The sequence below is a fragment of the Pieris napi genome, chromosome 5, assembly GCF_905475465.1.
Source record: "Pieris napi chromosome 5, ilPieNapi1.2, whole genome shotgun sequence".
Taxonomy (NCBI): domain Eukaryota; kingdom Metazoa; phylum Arthropoda; class Insecta; order Lepidoptera; family Pieridae; genus Pieris; species Pieris napi.
In genome coordinates this window covers 9,710,792-9,731,600 of record NC_062238.1, presented here as the reverse complement: position 1 = coordinate 9,731,600, position 20,809 = coordinate 9,710,792, and the positions used below count along the sequence as shown (strand labels likewise).

General features: G+C 35.7%; 3 protein-coding genes across 3 annotated transcripts; 2 read left to right on the top strand and 1 right to left on the bottom strand.

Moving 5' to 3' along the window:
- The first annotated feature begins 5,960 nt into the window (after positions 1-5,960).
- On the top strand, positions 5,961-7,303 carry LOC125049741 (polyglutamylase complex subunit TTLL1-like). Its single transcript, XM_047649178.1, has one exon. The coding sequence runs from the start codon at positions 5,999-6,001 to the stop codon at positions 7,301-7,303; it is 1,305 nt and encodes a 434-aa protein (XP_047505134.1). The 5' UTR covers positions 5,961-5,998.
- Positions 7,304-9,724: 2,421 nt separating this feature from the next.
- LOC125049749 (polyglutamylase complex subunit TTLL1-like) lies at positions 9,725-11,188 on the top strand. Its single transcript, XM_047649187.1, has one exon. It carries the CDS (start codon positions 9,828-9,830, stop codon positions 11,118-11,120), a length of 1,293 nt encoding a protein of 430 aa, XP_047505143.1. The 5' UTR covers positions 9,725-9,827; the 3' UTR covers positions 11,121-11,188.
- On the bottom strand, positions 11,123-12,534 carry LOC125049751 (polyglutamylase complex subunit TTLL1-like). The gene has a single exon (XM_047649188.1). It carries the CDS (start codon positions 12,476-12,478, stop codon positions 11,210-11,212), a length of 1,269 nt encoding a protein of 422 aa, XP_047505144.1. The 5' UTR covers positions 12,479-12,534; the 3' UTR covers positions 11,123-11,209.
- Positions 12,535-20,809: the final 8,275 nt, after the last annotated feature.

The following is a 20,809-nucleotide window of genomic DNA, read 5'->3' as shown; positions in this document are numbered from 1 at the left end:
CTTCAAGTTGCTAAATTAAATTTTTAAAGTACATATGAGTGCAAAGTTTTATAGCCAGTTCTTAACTCGTTTATCTCGAAAATTTTAAACAACAAGAGTTTAATCCTCCGGCTCTCAGGATATACGGCACACTTTAGACTAAGTTTGTTCGGTGTCTCGTGCACCTTTGACGTCTATCTAATCGAAAAGTTTGCACTCTACGACGCTTAAAAGGATTAACAATGAGCCAATAAATGTGAGAAAACATTTAAAAGCGATTTTGAGTAATGTTTTCATTAATCATTAGTCTATACTAATATTATAAAGAGGAAAGATTTGATTTTTTGTTTGTTTGAAATGAATAGGCTCCGAAACTACTGGACCGATTTCAATTCTTTCACCGTTGGCAAGCTACACTATTCCCGAATGATATAGGCAATGTTTCATTTTCAAAAAAATTAGGTATGCTTACTAGAACTTGAATAATCTAAACCAAGGTGTAAGAAAATAAACAAAAAACTTCCTTCAATCGCGTGCGCTGCGAAAACTATTAATGATAGAACAAAATGATGTATTACAATTTTTTAGGAAACATCACTATCTATAAAAAATGTCCCGACAGCATGTCTCTATCTTTTGTAGTTACGTCACAATAACGTCACAAGTGTCCTTTTATTAATTTTTTTTAATTAAAATACCACCTCTAGAAAAGGCTCTTTATTCGTACCTAGGTATTGATCCTTATCAAAATAAATACCAATGTTTCACATAAGCTATAATTTAATGGCATAACCACCAAAAAGCATGGCGGATTGGTGTTCTCCTGCCGTTTCTCTTGAATAGTTTACTACTATGTAATATAACAAAAATCTTAGCCACAGCAACGCTTGGCCGAGTCTACTAGTACTAAATAATAACAAACGCTAAAGATCAATTTTTATAACATTACTAGTTGACCCTGCAAACGTTTGTTTTGCCTTGTATATTATTTCTAGCTAACATTTTTTTAGTTCAATAAAAATTACTATTTTTGCAGTTTCTTGTCGTTGAAGTCAATCGCTCGATTTAAGGATTAATCAAGAACTTTGAAGAGATCTCGATTATAGGTCAAGTGACTTACACTCGAGGACCTCATCGTCTCGCTCGGTTAACCCTCAGTACGAGTGCCACTTAAATGATTTTCACAATTTTAATAATTTTCAAAATCTCTGTCGTCTGATTAATTAAAAATAATTTTCATTGCTAAGGCGTTTCCACGTACTAGTTATTAGGTAATATTGTAAGTGTTGGTTGCGTAGAACTAGTAATTCCGTGAGGTAACATATAGTGATAGTTTAGATAAAATTATTTGTAAACCATATATTTTTGTTTATAAAGTAGAAGTAAAAATTTATACATAAACTTACATCTTATAAATTTGTATTGTTCTGTCAGATTGCCTTTAAAATGCGTGTTAGCGATAACGTAGACTTATTTCTGTAAATTTGTCATTATTTTAGGAATGTGTGCAATAAACGTTTATAAATAATACATTCTTTAAAATACATATTATACTAGCAGACCGGCCAAGCATTGCTGTGGCTAAGGTTTTAGTTATATTACATAGTAGTAACCTATTCAAGGGAAACCGTAGGAGAACACCAGTCATGGGGACCACCATGCTTCTTTTGGTAGAAATGCCATTCAATTATTGTAGCTTATGTGAAACGTTGGTACTTTCAACACAGCGCCATCTGTTAGAATTGTGACTATCAAATAAGAAACAAATATTTTGCAATAAAATAATATTGCGGGTATAAATTAAGATGTAAGCTGTCCTATCTTTTAAGTTGGATCAAACTACACACGGTGTGCAAATTTGATTGATATCGATTCCGTAGTTTAGGAGTCCATAGCGGACAAACAACGTGACACGTAGTTTATATATATTAAGATTACGCTATTTAGAAACTACTATGATGCGAAACTTTAGGTCATAAATGTTTCAACAACCTTCAACTCGAACTAACGCTGAGAAATAACATGCAATATGAAATGCCCTCTAAAACCTTTATATATTAAGGAGTTATACATCCGGACTTAAATAGATAAAATTAATGGTTTGCACAGTGCGTTTTTTTGTTCAAAAAGTCACCAGAAATTTTGTGCGCAAATTTTATAAAAGTTTTCAGCCCAGCTCAGCCGAAGCGGGTCCGATTATTGGCTGTTTGTAAACTAATCTATCAACCATTACTGTTATACATCGGCATGTCTTGAACACACAAATTGACGATTTGTATCAAGCTTAGATGGATTGCCTTGCCTTTTAAAAGTAATGGAAAGGAAAGGTGATCATTTTTAGAGAGATAATAATAATAATTTATTGTAAGAATATGGTACAAAAACGTGTAAGGTGGTACAATCGTAAGTTCGCATATTGTGCCACACACAATGCCGCGCAAATTTGTCTTTAAAGGAATTTTACACTTTACGTTATTAGTCATATGAATTGGTCAATTCTTATATTATTTGTATCGTACATATCATATCATGGATGGATGGATCACAATTTCCATTCTACATTATTGACCTTAAAGCAAAATTATAATTTATATTATTGATTATAACTGACTCAGTTTCGTTTATTGTAACGCTTTTTCGAAAAAAAATCTCTGAAATGCCTGTTATGTATTTAACAAAAAAAACATTCAAGGGTTACACAAATTTTTGGGTCTATGGCAAGCCGATTTTCTTACAATATTTTCCTTTGAAGTACGATCGAGTATTAAAAACGCACAAAGAAAAGATTATTGTTATAAAACCTAACTAACTAACACTACTCGTACTTACATACATGTCAGAGAATGCTCCAATTATCAGATATTTTAAGGCCGATTTACATTATCTTAGTGTTTAGGAGAGTGCTTTAGTACAACTTGAAAGGCAAGTTCTTTAGCGTAGCGTTTACTAAAGCAAGTAGCGTTTACATGTTTCAACTAAAGTACTATCCTAAAGCACTCTCCTAAACACTAAGATAATGTAAATCGGCCTTTACGATAATTATTCGTGTCTTTTATAAGTACAAAAAAAAATTATTCTTATAAAATATATATAAGAATAATTTCAATAACCTTCAAATTTGAATAGACTATTAGGTGCGTTACAATTAACTTATGTATTTCAATCAAACAGTCATCGCTTTACAGATATAGTTGTGTTATATACAGATCCTTATTAATGTGATGAATTCCTAACGCCGCGCCTTGCTATTGTATAAGAGTTAAACTTTGTATAAATACCGCTACGAGCAAGAATGTTCATATGAAACTAAAGCTATTTTAAACACGGTATTTATGGTTTTATAACCAAGAGCTTTACGGCCTTCGTTCATAAGTACATGGCGTAATTGTCCGGGGCTTAATTACCACCAAAATAATAGGTTAGAAGTTAAATATAAGCTCATCCATACGAAATAGTTCAAATAACATGATAAACATATAGTGATAACACCAAAATCAAACTCACCTCCGTATTTACAAATACAATCAAAAGCGTTTATAACGACATCATTTACAACGACCCATCGGTTATTAAACCAGATTGTATGGTCCCGTCCGAATCCCTAGTAAACTATTCAGTAAATAAACCGCTTATAACAACATCGGATACAGCGACATATCGCTTACAACGACGAAATTTTATCGATATTCATCGGCTATAACGACCAACCGCTTCTTGTCTCAGCAAAACAAAACAATACAAACGATTTTAAATCTTATTTAAAGACATTGAATGAATATTTAGGCATATTATTAGCTACGCACTTTCTCCCAATGAACAGTTTCAGCCAACAACGATTTCGGAGGCTCTTAACGCTGTAACAATTTTGCAAAAATTTGTTGCCTTTAACGAACAGTTTGATACTGTTGATACTCATAACTTGAGGAGTATGAAACGTAAAATGCAAAAAATATTTGAGACTGGGCTAAAAAAACAGACCAAAATGACTGATTACTTTTGTACCTAATTATTTCGTAATAAATATTTTTGTTTCTTTTTTGACTCGTTTACATATTATAATATTAACATACCATATTATAACCCATACCTACCAATTCTAGATAGATAACTATGTACATACATATGTACTGTACTTGTGTATATGACATTGCTTATAACGACTATCGGATATAACGTCGGCAACTATACGGTCCCTTCAATGTCGTTATAACTGAAGGTTTTGACTGTAACTTAAATAATCATTTAATATTTTAGCTTATATATATGGTTCGCTCGTTACTAAGTGCCTCAAGGGACATTAAATATTAACCCAAAGTGTAGTATAACAAACCTTTACGACGATATTTGATATCCGCCCAAGAATCAAATAAATAACGAAATTTTCAGACATGGAATTGCAATTACGCCATACATTTATCTCAAAATCCATGTCGTTGCGCTCGACGAAGCGCGTAAATTTATATGCATCCACAGAACTTAATCATAATAATGGTCTGAGTATATTTGCAAAAATGTATGTAATCTGAGAAAGGAAAATGTTAGCAAATTCTTTTCACGATCATTCGCCGTTCCCGCTTTACATTTTACTTTTTATATAGTGTCCGTATTGAATTATTTAGTTGAACGTTGCTTCGTTTATTTATGGTATCGCTATGCTAACGAAATAGCTGAGATAATTGAAACTTAACCTAGTAAATGTATAACTACAGTTTATATTAAACACATCAACGAAGAGCAAAGAGCGCTTTTGATAATGTTAATGTATTTTATAATTTAGAAACTGTACTGTGAGAGCTCCATTAGAATTAATGACCAGTCCTTTCAAAGTAACATTGCGAAAAAAATATTTTTAATACCGACGTATTTCACTAACTGTAGAGTAATATTAACGGTCGCTAGAAACGTGTTCAGAATATTTATTAAAGGGAAGCGTGTTTATATTTTATAACATTTACATTTAACTTTCGGGGCCTGAATGATACAAATTGCGCACTTCTACGTTTATAATTACAAAAGAGCTTTTTTTTAGCTAGGTGATGTGTACCGGGTTCGATTCCCGGTTCGAGGGCAAGTTTTAATTTAATTTAAATTTGTTCTCGTCCTTTGGGAGGGTTGTGCGATACCGGGCGAGTGCCTAAACCGTACATGGAGGACACGGTCGAATTTCTAAAGACAAGCACGAATTATAAAAAATCCTATACTTGACGCTGGCTAATGCACAAATCGTGCCAGAGCCATAAAAAAAGAGCTTTTTAACAAGCTATTTCACACACACATTATTAATAAAACTATGAGTATATATACTACTGAGAACAGTGTTGGCTACTAGGCTCAGTATATATGTTTGAGTTCGATGTTCGAGCCCCGGCTGGGCACCAATGGACTTTCTTTCTATGTGCGCAATTAACATTCGCTCGAAGGGTGAAGGAAAACATCGCGAGGAAACCGGCTTGCCTTAGACCCAAAAAGTCGACGGCGTGTGTGAGGTACTGGAGGCTGATCACCTACTTGCCTATTAAATTTAAAAATGATCTTGAAACAGGTTCAGAATTCTGAAGCCTAAAGAGTTTATAGCGCCACTGATTTTTATATATTATATACTAGTGGACCCCACAGACGTTGTCCTGCATGATATTTCAAGCGATTGGGATATTAAACAAAGTATGAAAGTACCGACTGCAGCGCCATCTGCCGGGCTGATTTGTGAATCTAAACCATTCCCAGATCCCCTTGAACACACACAAAAAATTTCATCAAAATCGGTCCAGTCGTTTGAGAGAAGTTCAGTGACATACACACTCACAGAAGAATTATATATATAAAGATACTATTGGTTTATCATATTACTTTGAAAAATATCGATTTATTAATTTGCTTCATTAAGCATTTGAGGCTTCTCTATCCTTGTTTAATCAATGTTCCTATCGCAACGCTTTGACTAAAAGTTCAGATTCCGATTGGATACGTACGGAGCAGGTCAGTTGCAAGTTGTATAGAACAAATTAAAACTACATTGAAAATGAACGCAGACACAAAAAAACTAATATCAAACCAATACGGTAGAGTAAACGCCGCGCCTATCGAACGTTGTCGAGTTAATTTCTGCACAGACATGGAAAAATCCGTTCTAATGAGTAACTTTGAGAGACGAGGCTGGAATCAAGTGGGACAAGATGAAGAATGGAATTTTTATTGGGCGTCGACACAGACCTGCCGGAATCTGTTTAGTGTCGAGAGCGGGTACCGAATGAACGATAACCAAATGATCAATCACTTTCCCAACCACTACGAATTGTCGAGGAAGGATTTGCTTGTGAAAAATATTAAACGATATCGCAAAGAGTTGGAGCGAGAATCCAGTCCGATCGCTGAGAAAGCTGAAGTCGTTCTCCCTGGGGGTCAAGTGGCGAATAGATACGTTCACCTTGACTTTATACCCGTAACCTTCGTTCTACCGGCGGACTACAATATGTTTGTCGAAGAATATCGAAAGTCCCCACAGAGTACGTGGATTATGAAGCCGTGTGGAAAGTCTCAGGGTACGGGAATTTTTCTTATAAATAAACTGTCGAAGTTAAAGAAATGGTCTCGCGAGGCCAAAGCTCCATTTCACCCTCAACTAAGCAAAGAAAGCTACGTGATATCCCGATACATTGACAACCCTTTGCTTATCGGAGGGAAAAAGTTTGATTTGCGTCTGTATGTGTTGGTGACGTCATTTCGGCCACTAAAAGCTTATCTATTCCAATTGGGGTTCTGCAGATTTTGCACAGTAAAATACGACACTAGTGTGACTGAATTGGACAATATGTATGTGCATCTGACGAACGTGAGCGTACAGAAGCATGGGGGCGATTACAACAATATACACGGAGGGAAAATGAGCGTTGAAAACTTACGATTATTTTTAGAAGGAACTAGAGGCCGAGCTGTGACTGAAAAGCTTTTCTCAGCCATGCAATGGCTCATTGTGCACTCGCTCAAGGCGGTTTCGTCGGTGATGGCGAATGACCGGCATTGTTTCGAGTGTTACGGGTACGATATAATAATTGATGATCAGTTAAAACCCTGGCTAGTCGAGGTCAACGCCTCGCCGTCACTTACCTCCACTACCGTGAACGATAGAATTATGAAGTATAAATTAATAGATAACATGATTTCAGTAGTTCTACCGCCTGATGGTATCCCCGACGTTCGTTGGAATAAAACCCCGAGCCCTGAAGCTCTTGGAAACTTTGATTTGCTTATAGATGAAGAGTTACTGGAAAAAGAGGATGTGGCTAGCACTGGCCGCACATTCAAAGGCCATAAGAGTAGGAATTAATTAAACAGTTTTATAACTAGTAAGGAGAAAGCAATTTACACGAAGCGATCGCCTGTCGATGTCTAGACTATAATGAAACCGTTGTGAGTTCAACCGTAAATAGCTAAACACAGTGGGTTTAAGTGGTCCTAGTTTATGCGGTGAACACTTTGCTAATTTGCATTTTAATGTTTGCCGTCCAGGAAAAATATTGCTACTTTGCTAGCATAACTTCCCACGAGTGTTCTATATGTTAAGCAGCAACACAACAGCGCTTAATAGTGCAAAAGTTTCGTAAAACTCCGCGTTTGCGACCTCCGACGTTGATTAACCCCATTACGTTGTTTTATGGCATTTACGAAAAATGTTTTAACTAGTTATGATTTAATCTAAATTGCTTTTTAAAAACTAACGAAATTAAGCTGAAAATGTTACATTTATATATAAAAATATTTAAGTGTAATCTTAGCCTGCAAGCGATTGTCATCTCTAAAGCTATGAATCCCGATTCAACAGCAATGGATTTCTCTTGCTGGTCGGATCTCTCTATATGCAAAATAATTAAATATTTACAGATTTTCTATAAAAACGAGGCAATCCGTTACTTTACTATTATATTTAAACATAGACATAACAATTATTACTAACGAAACACACACATTTACAAAATAATAAATTTTAAGTGTGTAATGTGTGTGTGTTGTGGTTGTAACTGGCCCTAGCTCTAGCTAGTGGAGCAGACGTGTTCCGCAGTGCTGGTCATTCTTTCAGAGACCTCAACATTCAAACATAGGAAACATGTGTATGTGGCATTATTAATATACATTTTAGCTATGACTGTGAGATTGACGCGAATGTCAGGTTTGGTTTAGCCGGCTATGGCTGAGAGTTGAGACACGTTCTCAACGCCACTTCTTGGTGCCGCCACTGAACGCCACTTCATGCCGATTTCTTCGCCATGACCAATGACCATCGGACGCAGCCTTTATATTGAGAAACATGATTAACGCCTAACCCTTTTCTAGTAGTTTATATGTAGTAGTTTTAAATCTACGTTAGTAGTGTAGCGAGAAGCGAGATCGAGCCAGCAACCCTTGTGAATATTTTAACGTCACGTTTTTTGCTTCCAAATTGCGAATTCTCAACTTCGACGGAAAAATTTTGCGCGAAATTATGCAACTTGAAAGTTTGATTAAATTTTCCTCTACAAAATGCACAAATCTTAAAAGAAAATATTGCTGCCCTGAACTGTGTTAAGCTTAGATACTAAATAAACGAAATATTGAGAATATGCAGTTTATAAATTTATTAAAATTCTTTATGCTTCAAAGATTATCTGTATTTATTTCCCCGGAGTTGGTATCGACCAAGGGTCGATTCGACCAAACTTCAATTTATACTCGAGTAACTATACCAAGAATAATCTATTCCATGATTTTAATCTCGAGTAAATCCATAGTCGTTTGTCCACGTTATCGATAGTATAATTGTGCTAGGAATAACAATACGCGAATAGCAAGAGAATGGTGAACGAAAATAAAACTCGGCAAATAAATGTTGTTCTACAATGGGACAGTGTAAGAGCATACATCATGTCAACTCGATTTTGCCGTATTATAGTGTGAAAAAGTAGCTTTTAACAGGTGTCAAACGATAACAAAAAGTTTTTATTTCTTGTTTGTTTGAGGCTTTCGTCTAAAAAGGAACTTCTGTTGAGCCCAGTTGAATTTCATTCTAATATTATAGAAAATAAAAAATCTAAAAACAAATAAATAAATAATAAATTGTTTAAACATTTCATTATACAATGCTTGACTATTAATTTAGTGCGTTGCGTTGACTTGAAATTAAAACACAGAATACATATTTGTGAAATGACAGAAATCAGCTGATTGGACTGACTGACGCCATTAAATTATTCTAGGAATAGCTGTTATTCCGTGCGTAACGGCGGTATAGTAGCAATTCCCGAATAAGCCCACTATTCTTAGAATTTGTAGTTGGTAAAACGTAAAATTGATTTACTCTCGATTAACTGACGATTTATTCTAAGATTAAGATTTACTCTTGTTTGGTCGAATCGACCCTAAAAGAAGGAGGGTTTTGGCAGAAATGACTCACGGTGTATAGTACACTCACTCTATAATACAACTTTTTCTACAGCTGTGATACTTTTTGACATTCAACAACTTTTGTCTGTACATAGTAAGTAAAATAATTGTAAACGTATAATAATACAGACCTTAAATCCGGTAAAAAGTGTTTTCTTTAAATGTGTAAAAGTTATGTCAATAAAAGACAATACTAAATAAAACCTACCAACCTATCCATTTATATACCTATCTGAATCTGTGGGAATATTACAATATAAACTAGTCTCTACAATGACCAATAATAAACAACTATGAAAGTTTATTATCTTTATTTTTAAAAAAATTGTCAATTTTTTATTTTATTTGAAAAATGATTTATAAACGTAATATATTTTTGTTATATTTATTTTAATACCCAGTTTATTTTTATAAAGTATTTAATTTCGAGTAATATGGCTTTGGAAAACAAAAAAGCTTCAGCGTCGAAAAATCTAACAGTACCAGAAAGAGAGAAGAGAGTTACTTATTGCACGGACCTGGAAAAATCCGTTATTATGACCAACTTTGAACGACGTGGGTGGCTCCAAGTGGGCCCAGAAGACGAATGGAACTTCTACTGGTCATTCACAACAAACTGTAGAAATATATTCAGCATCGAAAGCGGCTACCGAATGAGCGATAATCAAATGATCAATCATTTCCCGAATCATTACGAACTATCGCGAAAAGATTTATTGGTCAAAAATATAAAGCGCTATCGGAAGGAATTGGAACGCGAGGGGAATCCCTTAGCTGAGAAAACTGAGGTCACTCTGCCTAATGGACTAACAGTCACACGTTACGTCCACTTGGATTTCATACCTGTCACCTATGTCCTACCCGCGGATTACAACATGTTTGTCGAGGAATATAGAAAATCCCCTCAAAGTACATGGATTATGAAACCGTGCGGAAAATCTCAAGGCGCCGGGATTTTCTTGATAAACAAACTGTCGAAACTTAAGAAATGGTCCCGCGAAGCGAAAGCTCCCCTCCACCCACAGATGGGCAGCAAAGAGTGCTACGTTATATCTCGTTATATTGATAATCCCCTTTTGATTGGCGGTAAGAAATTTGACTTGAGATTATACGTCTTAGTAACATCGTTTCGCCCGTTGAAAGCTTATCTATTTCAGCACGGCTTTTGCAGATTTTGCACTGTAAAGTATGACACGAGCGTTACGGAATTGGACAATATGTATGTGCACTTGACGAATGTTAGTGTACAAAAACATGGTGGCGACTACAACAGCCTACACGGAGGGAAAATGAGTATTCAAAATTTTCGTTTGTACTTAGAAGGAACGCGCGGCCGTTCTGTTACTGAAAAATTGTTCGCGGAAATGCAATGGCTCATAGTTCATTCGTTGAAGGCAGTTGCTCCTGTAATGGCAAATGATCGACACTGTTTCGAGTGCTATGGTTACGACATTATTATCGACAATGCATTGAAGCCCTGGTTGATTGAAGTCAACGCTTCCCCTTCGTTACAGTCGACTACACACAACGACAGAATTTTAAAGTATAAATTAATCGATAATATTGTGTCTGTAGTCGTGCCATCTGGTGGGATACCGGACGCTCGCTGGAACAAAATCCCATCAGAAAACGCTCTGGGTGACTTCGACTTATTAATCGATGAAGAATTGATAGAGAGAGAGGATGTCAACTCACGCTATTACAGATATCATAAATATAAACAATAAACTTTGTTATTATATTTATTGAGATTTTTTATAACAAAGCTTTTTAAGGTAACAAACATCATTTATAACTAAATAAACAAAAAAATAATTCATAGTTTCTTTTCGTCACTACTTTCCTTGTACATGAGATCTTCGTCTATAAGTGTTTCGAAATCTCCCAAAGCTTCAGCACTGGGTATTTTGTTCCAGCGTGCATCTGGAAACCCATCAGGAGGCAGGACAATAGAAAGAAGGTTCTCCACCAAATTGTATTTTAATATTCTATCATTAATAGTAGTCGCGGTCATCGACGGGGAAGCGTTCACTTCGATAAGCCATGGCTTTAAGTTATCGTCAATTATAATATCATATCCATAGCATTCAAAACAGTGTCGATCATTTGCCATTACAGGAGCAACTGCCTTCAACGAATGAACTATCAACCACTGCATGTCTTCAAACAAACGTTGAGTAACTTCCCGCCCCCGGGTCCCTTCTAAATATAGTTTTAAATTTTGAATACCCAATTTCCCTCCGTGGTGTTCGTTGTATTCCTCACCGTATTTCTGCACACTAACATTTGTCAAATGTACGAAAATATTGTCGAGCTCAGTTAGGCTCGTGTCGTACTTTAGTGAACAGAATCTGCAAAACCCGTTTCGATACATATAAGCTTTGAGGGGACGAAAAGATGTTACGAGAACGTAAATCCTCAAATCGAATTTCTTACCCCCGATCAAGAGCGGATTATCTATGTAACGGGAGAGAACATACATATCTTTGCTGGTGAGTTGGTGTTGTAAATATTTCTTTGATTCTCTCGACCATTTTTTCAACTTTGAGAGCTTGTTTATCAAACATATTCCGGCCCCCTGGGACTTGGCGCACGGCTTTAGAATATACATTGTTTGTGGCGATTTACGATACTCTTCAAGAAAAAGGTTATAATCCGTGGGCAAAATGTAAGTCGTGGGAATAAAATCTAAATATAAATAGCGACTGACGACCTGTCCATCTGGGAGTTTGATTTGAGTTTTTTCTGCGAGGGGATTGTTTTCCCTTTCGAGCTCCTTTCTGTAGCGTCTAATATTTTTCACTAGTAAATCTTTGCGCACCAACTCGTAATGATTTGGAAAATGATTGATAATCTGGTTATCCTGTAATCTGTAGCCGGTTTCCAGATTGAAAATGCTGCGGCAGTTAGCTGTGTTTGACCAGTAAATATTCCAGTCTGCTTCGGGAGTTACTTCCCTCCACCCTCGTCGCAGGAAGCTGTTGATTACTATAGATTTATCAAAATCTGCACAGAAGCGTACTTGCTTGCGGTCACGATTGGTTCTTCCATACATTCCAAGAGAATATACAGAATTCTGCTTCATGATGATAGATTTTAATACACTATACACCACAACGCGTTCGTCACAGCCTTAGAGATTGAAATAGTATATATTTTAAGCTTTTTATTATTTATCCTTGACACTTCTACGCTGATTGTCAGTAAATACTAGCGTCAGTTACAATGCCATAGATATTATGATGTATAAAGACATTACGAGTATATTCAAATTAAACAAGTCATACAGACACTAGCGTACACCCTTGTTACATATTCATTGCACTCCCTTTGCCCCGCAAAACCCAATACAAGTCACCTCTTACGAAACTACGCTATATAAGGAAAGGGACAAGAGAACCAACAGCTTTTTGATCGGATACCTCATATCGGACCGGTCAAGTCTCAAGTAGTTAAGTTTATTATATAATATATTTATCGTGCACCTAATATCGGGCCGATTAAATAATTGTAACTAGTTAAGTTCATTATTTGTAAAAGTAATTAATTAAAGTAATTTTAATATATTTTGGTTTTTTTTGGAATCCACCGCTGGCCCTCACTTAATTGGCGCAGTCGGTAGGATCGTCGAGTCAGTGCGCGTACCAAGTAATATACTCCGTAGATCGACTACGTAGAGTACGCGAACTAATAAACTTTCAAGTTTTAATCGACGATTCACAAGAACCGAGGACAGCGGACCACACACGGCGCATCCAGAAATCGATGACAAAAGGTGCCACCATCGTCGAAATGCATATGTAAGTTACACATTTCTTAACGATTGGTTGTTACATTCCTGTGTGTTCCCAAATCATCCAAAATTTTCCATCCTAGGAAAAACCGGGGAATCGAAGCCCCAAGAGTTGCCTCTCGCATCGAGCTGAGAGATCGCAATAGACATTTAGATTATTTAGAAGATATTTTAGAAGATAACATGGAGCGCGAAGCTTCCCTTGAGAATTTTTCAATTGCACAAGATGCATTATTAGATAGGATTTTAAGAGCTTTAAAATTTGTGCCGAACTTCGACGGAAGTGCGTGTAATTTAACAAGATTTTTGAACTTATGTGACACGTTAGTAGTGACTTATGCCAAGCCAAGTCCGGGTAATGATGTTACAAATTTAGCATTAATTAATGGAATTATTAATAAAATAACGGGCGCCGCCGCCAGAGCCCTATCAACAAATGGGGCCCCTCAAAATTGGAGTGGCATAAGAAGCACTCTAATTAATAGCTTCTCAGATCACAGAGATGAGTCTACTCTTTATACTGATTTGTCACAATTAACGCAAGGATCAGATAGCCCACATATATTTTATGAGCGTATACAAAATTTATTGAGTACAATCATTACATATGTAGAAGTTCATGATAAAATTGAGACCACTATTCAGGCTAAACGTAATTTATACAATAGCCTCGCGTTAAAAACGTATCTAAAAGGTTTGGAGGAACCTCTGGGCTCACGCATACGATGTATGAGGCCAGAAACATTAGAAGTGGCGTTGCAATATGCAAAAGACGAGATGAACATAATTTACTTGCAAAACAAAAATACGAAGAGACAAAATTTTACACCTCAAATATCTAGCTCGCCTACTCTAAAACCTTATAGATACGATATTAATCCACAGTATCAAAAACCTTTTAACTTGCCAAGATTAAATAATGGTCAAAATTTTAACAATAATTCATATAAGCCTCATATGTACCAGCAGCAAGGTCCTTCAAGGACCCAACAAATGTTTAAAGCTTTGCCAAGGTCGAATATGTCTACGGGATTTAGAATTCCACCCCGTCAACCAATACCTATGAAAAATTACCCTCAACCCATGAGTGGTATTAGTCACCCTGCTGCTCGAGTTTTACCACCTACTCAGACTGGACATGACTGGAGGATTCATGGTAATCCACCCCCTAACAATTACTTTAAAACTCGACAGATTAATAATAACGAATTAAATGACCCTTATCTCTATAGCGACTATGACTATGACAATGACGAATATCCATGTGACTTTCAACAATATGACCCTAACTACTTACCATATGACTGTTCAACAGCCGACGAATATAATATAACGGAGTATACTGAACAACCGGAAACCATAAATTCTGAAAACAACGTGCCAGAACCTTCCAAACAGGATTTTCCAAAGGATCGAAAGATAGTTTTCCCCGAATAGAGTTAAATATACAAAATCAAAGACAATTACCATTTATTCAAGTTCTAATACACCCAGATCTCCCACCATTAAAATTTCTAATCGATACAGGTGCGAATCAATCTTTTATAAGACCCGAAGCTATAGATACTTACTTTCCAAATTTTCCTTTAAACTTCGAACCATTTATTGTTTCAAACGTGCATGCTACTACCAAGAATGATTATACAATATATATACCGTGTTTCAAAGAATTCAAAGACAATGCATGGATAAAATTATTCGTGTATAAATTCCATAATTATTTCGATGGACTAATTGGTTGTGATCTTCTTCAAAAATGGTCGGCAAAAATTGATTTAGAATCTAGAAAATTAATTACGAAGTTTGCATCTAACCCCCTTCATATGTACATGTCCCATAGTGTGAATTTATGCGAAGCTATAATTCCAGCTAATTCTTCGAAATTAATACGTGTGCCTACTTCTATATCCAACGGTGATATATGTATTCAAGATCAAAAAGTCGGGAAATGTTACATAAATGAATGCATAACTACGGCAAATAATCATCACGCAATTTTAGAAATCTCTAATCCCACCAACAGTGATATTATAATTTCTTTGACGGAACCCATTAAAGCTCATATATTTAATGAACAAGTGTCATATGATACTTTTAATAACAATGCCCGAGCTCGCGACGTCTTATCGCGTTTGCGCATAGATCATTTAAACGCAGAGGAGACAGCTAATATAAAAAATATTTGTAGACAGTATTCAGACATTTTTCATCTTGAACACGAACCTTTGACATTTACTAATAAAATCAAACACTGTATTAATACGACCGATGAATTGCCTGTTCATAGTAAAACCTATAGATATCCATATATACATCGTGACGAGGTTCAAAATCAAATAAAAAACATGTTAGATCAAGGTATAATTAGACCTTCTACCTCCGCATGGAGTGCACCTATATGGATAGTGCCAAAGAAAAGTGACGCATCTGGAAAAGTTAAGTGGCGATTAGTCATTGACTTTCGGAAGTTAAATGATAAAACAATTGACGACAAGTATCCGATTCCAAATATTACAGACGTTCTAGATAAATTAGGTAAATGCCAATATTTCTGTACATTAGATTTGGCTAGTGGCTTCCATCAGGTAGAAATGTCATCCAAGGACATTCACAAAACTGCATTTAGCGTAGAACATGGTCATTACGAATTCCTTCGAATGCCTATGGGTTTAAAAAATTCTCCATCTACTTTTCAACGTGTTATGGACAATGTTCTTCAAGGTCTAGTTAACAAGATATGTGTAATTTATCTCGATGACATTTTAGTGTTTGGTACCTCCCTTCAGGAAATGATGACTAATCTTAAAGAAGTATTTCAACGCTTAAGAGATTCTAACTTTAAAATCCAAATGGATAAATCCGAATTCCTTAAACGAGAAACCCCTTATTTAGGTCATATAATTACGACCGAAGGTGTTAAACCTAACCCAGATAAGATCAAGGCCATAGCAAATTATCCCATACCAAAAACAACAAAGCAAATTAAAGGCTTTTTAGGACTATTAGGTTACTATAGGAAATTTATTTCTGATTTCGCAAAAATCACTAAACCTCTTACATCATGTCTAAAAAAAGGCGCTACTATTACCTTATCTCCGGAATATATCAAATGTTTCGAACACTGCAAAACTTTATTAATGAATGATCCTATCCTACAGTACCCCGATTTTACAAAAGATTTTATACTAACGACAGACGCATCAAATATCGCATTAGGAGCCGTTTTATCCCAAGGTTCAATAGGTAGCGATAGACCCATAGCATACGCATCCAGGACTCTTAATACTAGTGAACAAAATTATTCAACGATAGAGAAAGAGTTATTAGCCATAGTTTGGGCTACTAAGTATTTCAGGCCATACCTTTTTGGGCGTAAGTTTCGAATTGTCACCGACCATAAGCCTTTGCAATGGCTTATGAATTTAAAGGAGCCAAATTCCCGTTTAACAAGGTGGAAACTAAAACTCGCAGAGTACGATTTTACTGTAATATATAAAAAGGGTAAGTGTAATACGAACGCTGACGCGCTATCGCGTATTGAAATACACAATGACGAAGCTATGTCCTTAATAGTTAATACGTCACGGGACCCGCGTCGCCATAGTACCTCATCGACACTTACAGCTGCCTCACAGAATAGCAAATCTTCCTCATCCACTCTGACAGCACCTGAAACACACGAATTCCAATCACCACAAAGTTCGTCGCATACTGAAACCGCTCATACTAGTTCTGAAAATCCCATTCTTGAGATTCCTATTAGCGATGACCCTTTAAATAAATTCCGCAGACAGATATTAATTAATATAGTTAATCACTTACCTAGAGTGAAGCCCGTCATTAGTAAACCATTCGAAAAATTCTCTCTCATTTCAGTTCAAGTTCATGTAGACAACCTAGAACAAGGAACTATCGACCTCATTAAAAAATATGTTGATCCAAATATCCGTACAGCAATTTTAGTACAGCCAATAGATAGAATGCTTCATATTGTTCCTATTATTCAAAGAACTTTTAGAAGTTCCTCTATGAAAATATTACTCGTCAAACGGCAAACTGAGAACGTATCAGATTATCTAAACCAACAGGATACTATTAGGAAATATCACGAAGGTAAAACTAACCACCGTGGTATCAATGAAACATATAACTCTTTGTCACAACGTTATTTTTGGCCTAATATGAAATCCGATATAACGGAATATATAAATCGATGTTCAGTATGTAATTGTGCGAAATACGATCGCAACCCAATACATCAACAGTTTAAAATTGTACCTCCGCCATCAAAACCCTTTGACATGCTACATGTAGATGTATTAACTATAGAACAAGAAAAATATTTAACTTTAATAGACGCATTTTCCAGATATGCACAAGCGTATCGTATAAGTGACTGTACAGCCCCTAATATCGTAAAATCATTGCTAACGTTCATCACCCATCACGGTTCACCGATGTCCTTGACTACTGACCAAGGAACCGAGTTTACGAATCAAGTTGTAACTGAATTTTTACGTCTTCACAAAATACACCATCATAAGATCGCTGCACACACCCCAAATGAAAACGGCATAATAGAACGTTTCCATAGTACTCTCTTAGAACATCTCCGAATATTAAAATTAAAACATAAGAATGAATCTGCCACCAATTTAGTACCTTACGCAATTTTAGCATATAATAGTTCCATACATAGTTTAACTAAATGTAGACCCTATGATTTAATCACTGGACATTACGACCCAAGAGACCCCACTGATTTAAATTTATCCGAACGTTTATTACAACAATATATGCAAAACCATCATAGTAAAATGGATACAGTATATCGACTTATACATGACTCATCGTTCGCCGAACGCGAAGCGATTATGACGCAACGAAATACTCACAGAGAACCCGAAGTACAGTATGAACCCGACCAAGAGATATATGTACGAAATCCGATGGCAGCTAGACAAAAGCTAGCCACGCGCTATACACAAGATAAAGTCATAGCTAACTTACCTATACATATATATACTTCACGCAGACGCGGACCGGTAGCGAAATCTAGATTAAAACGACAAAAGACACATAAAGATTCTACTTTGTTACAGGTACCTAATACTGACTCTGACAACCCTAGCCCAAGCGCAAGAAATTCGACTTGACAGCCTTGACAATGGACCTGGTTTATTTCCCTTTAAATTAGGAGATACTAAAATCATTTCTCACCATCATGTTTTCCTGAAAGACATTAACATAGACCTAATAGAACAACAAGTACTTGACTTGCAGACAAAATTGACTGAAACTATTCATAGACTACCGAACGGTTACTCATTACGTTTCAAGAGCCAAACCGATTTTATTAATAATAAATTAAATAAAGTTATGTTACAGTTAAAATCATTCGAACCCGACTCCAGGGTTAAACGAGGCATCATTAATCCATTGGGTACTCTTATAAAGTTTATTTCTGGGAATCTCGATCATAATGACGCTCTGAGATATGAGACAGCTATTCATATTTTAAAATCGAATAATAAAGAATTAACTTCTAGTTTTAATCAACATATTTCACTTTTTAAAGAATATAGCATACAGCAAACTCAAGTATTGAATAATTTAACAGACAATCAAATAAAATTAAGTAAAGCCCTTAACTATATAATAAACATGTCTAACTCGGACAATCAAAGCGTAATTCGATACTCCCGCCTGTCGCTAATATTCAACATTATAAGCGATAACGTGCAGGAATTATATAATGAGATAATTAGAATAGAAAATATATTAGCTTTTAGTCGCACTATGTCATTGCACCATTCTATATTAAACATTAATGATTTAAAAATAATGATAAGAAAATTAAAAAATCTGTATGGCACAGATCAAATCTTAGATTTGGAGATAAGAAACTTTTATGATATAATTAGCTTAGGTTCATATTATATAGATAGGAAAATAGTGGTTGTCCTTAGCTTTCCTATTACCTTACCTTCAATATTCCAACTTTATCGATTGTGTCCTGTACCTAATATACATTCTCAGGTTATAATCCCGTCCTATCCATACGTAGCAACTAATACTAAAGAATTTGTGTACATAGAGACAGAATGTCCGAAGATCAACAGGTGGCACATATGCGAGCAAAAACTACGTCATCAAATGAAGACCAAAAAGGACTGCATCTACGAAATTATTCATTCTCAAGAAATAGACAAATCATGTTCCTCAACGCCTATTACTATGTATAAAGAAGCTCTTACGGAACTAGACAGTCAGCATTATATAATATCATTCCCAAAACCTACAAAAGTTCAACTCGTCTGTTCCCACGAAAAATATGAAATACTTCATGGCAACTATTTCGCAACAATACCTAAATCATGTATGTTAAAATCATCAGAAATTACGGCCACCAACATCGACGACCGAGTTAAAGGAAGCGGTGTCGAAATCATTAATTTTCCTCGAATGGACAACATCATTCAACAAAATCAACCAGGTGTCCAACTTAATTCAATCGATCTCACGAAGTTACACAATATGCAAAATGGAATTACAATGAAAGCACCGGCGGAAACATATGATTCATCAAACATAATATACCACACAACGATTCCTTTGTACTTCGCTATGACCACACTCCTGGGCGCAGCTGTACTTTTCTTCGTACTCCGATATCGCCGAAATACATCTTCGAAGCCGATTTCAAAAACGGATAATAAGAACATGTCTGCGCAAGAACTTCGAGCCGCAACTTTTGCTATAGACATCAATAGCAAATAGTTGCTCATCTTACGGGGGAGATGTTACATATTCATTGCACTCCCTTTGCCCCGCAAAACCCAATACAAGTCACCTCTTACGAAACTACGCTATATAAGGAAAGGGACAAGAGAACCAACAGCTTTTTGATCGGATACCTCATATCGGACCGGTCAAGTCTCAAGTAGTTAAGTTTATTATATAATATATTTATCGTGCACCTAATATCGGGCCGATTAAATAATTGTAACTAGTTAAGTTCATTATTTGTAAAAGTAATTAATTAAAGTAATTTTAATATATTTTGGTTTTTTTTGGAATCCACCGCTGGCCCTCACTTAATTCCCTTGTATACCCTCGTGGTCATAACTTGTTGTGGCAACGCTTCTTATACTGGTATAAATTTGTATTTACACAGTACAACTTACACCAAGCGATTTTTGTAATAATACTACATTTTTGATTTTCTTATTTGGCGATTACGTCAACATTAATTATTTACTTTTTTACACATATTACCCACACATAAATTGCAGTAAATCTGCTAACGTAATAGTTGAACGACCCCTTATGAAAAAAAAATATCGTGAAACAGATCCAGAAATCAAAGGCCAAGAGAAGATTGTAGCGTAACTGCATTTACCTATTTATTAGTATGTTGCAAAGTATTTTATTTTCTCAAAAAAAATCATTCGAAGATATAAGAGTGTGTTTAAATTGTACTTGATATCTATGATATCGCGCGGCCTTTGTGTTTATGCTAAACATTTTGCTCCAGTGGAGATATAGTTCACACAAATGAATTTAATAAGTACGCAATCTTTTTCAAGACAAAACAAGGCTCTATTTTAGCGACTTCATTTA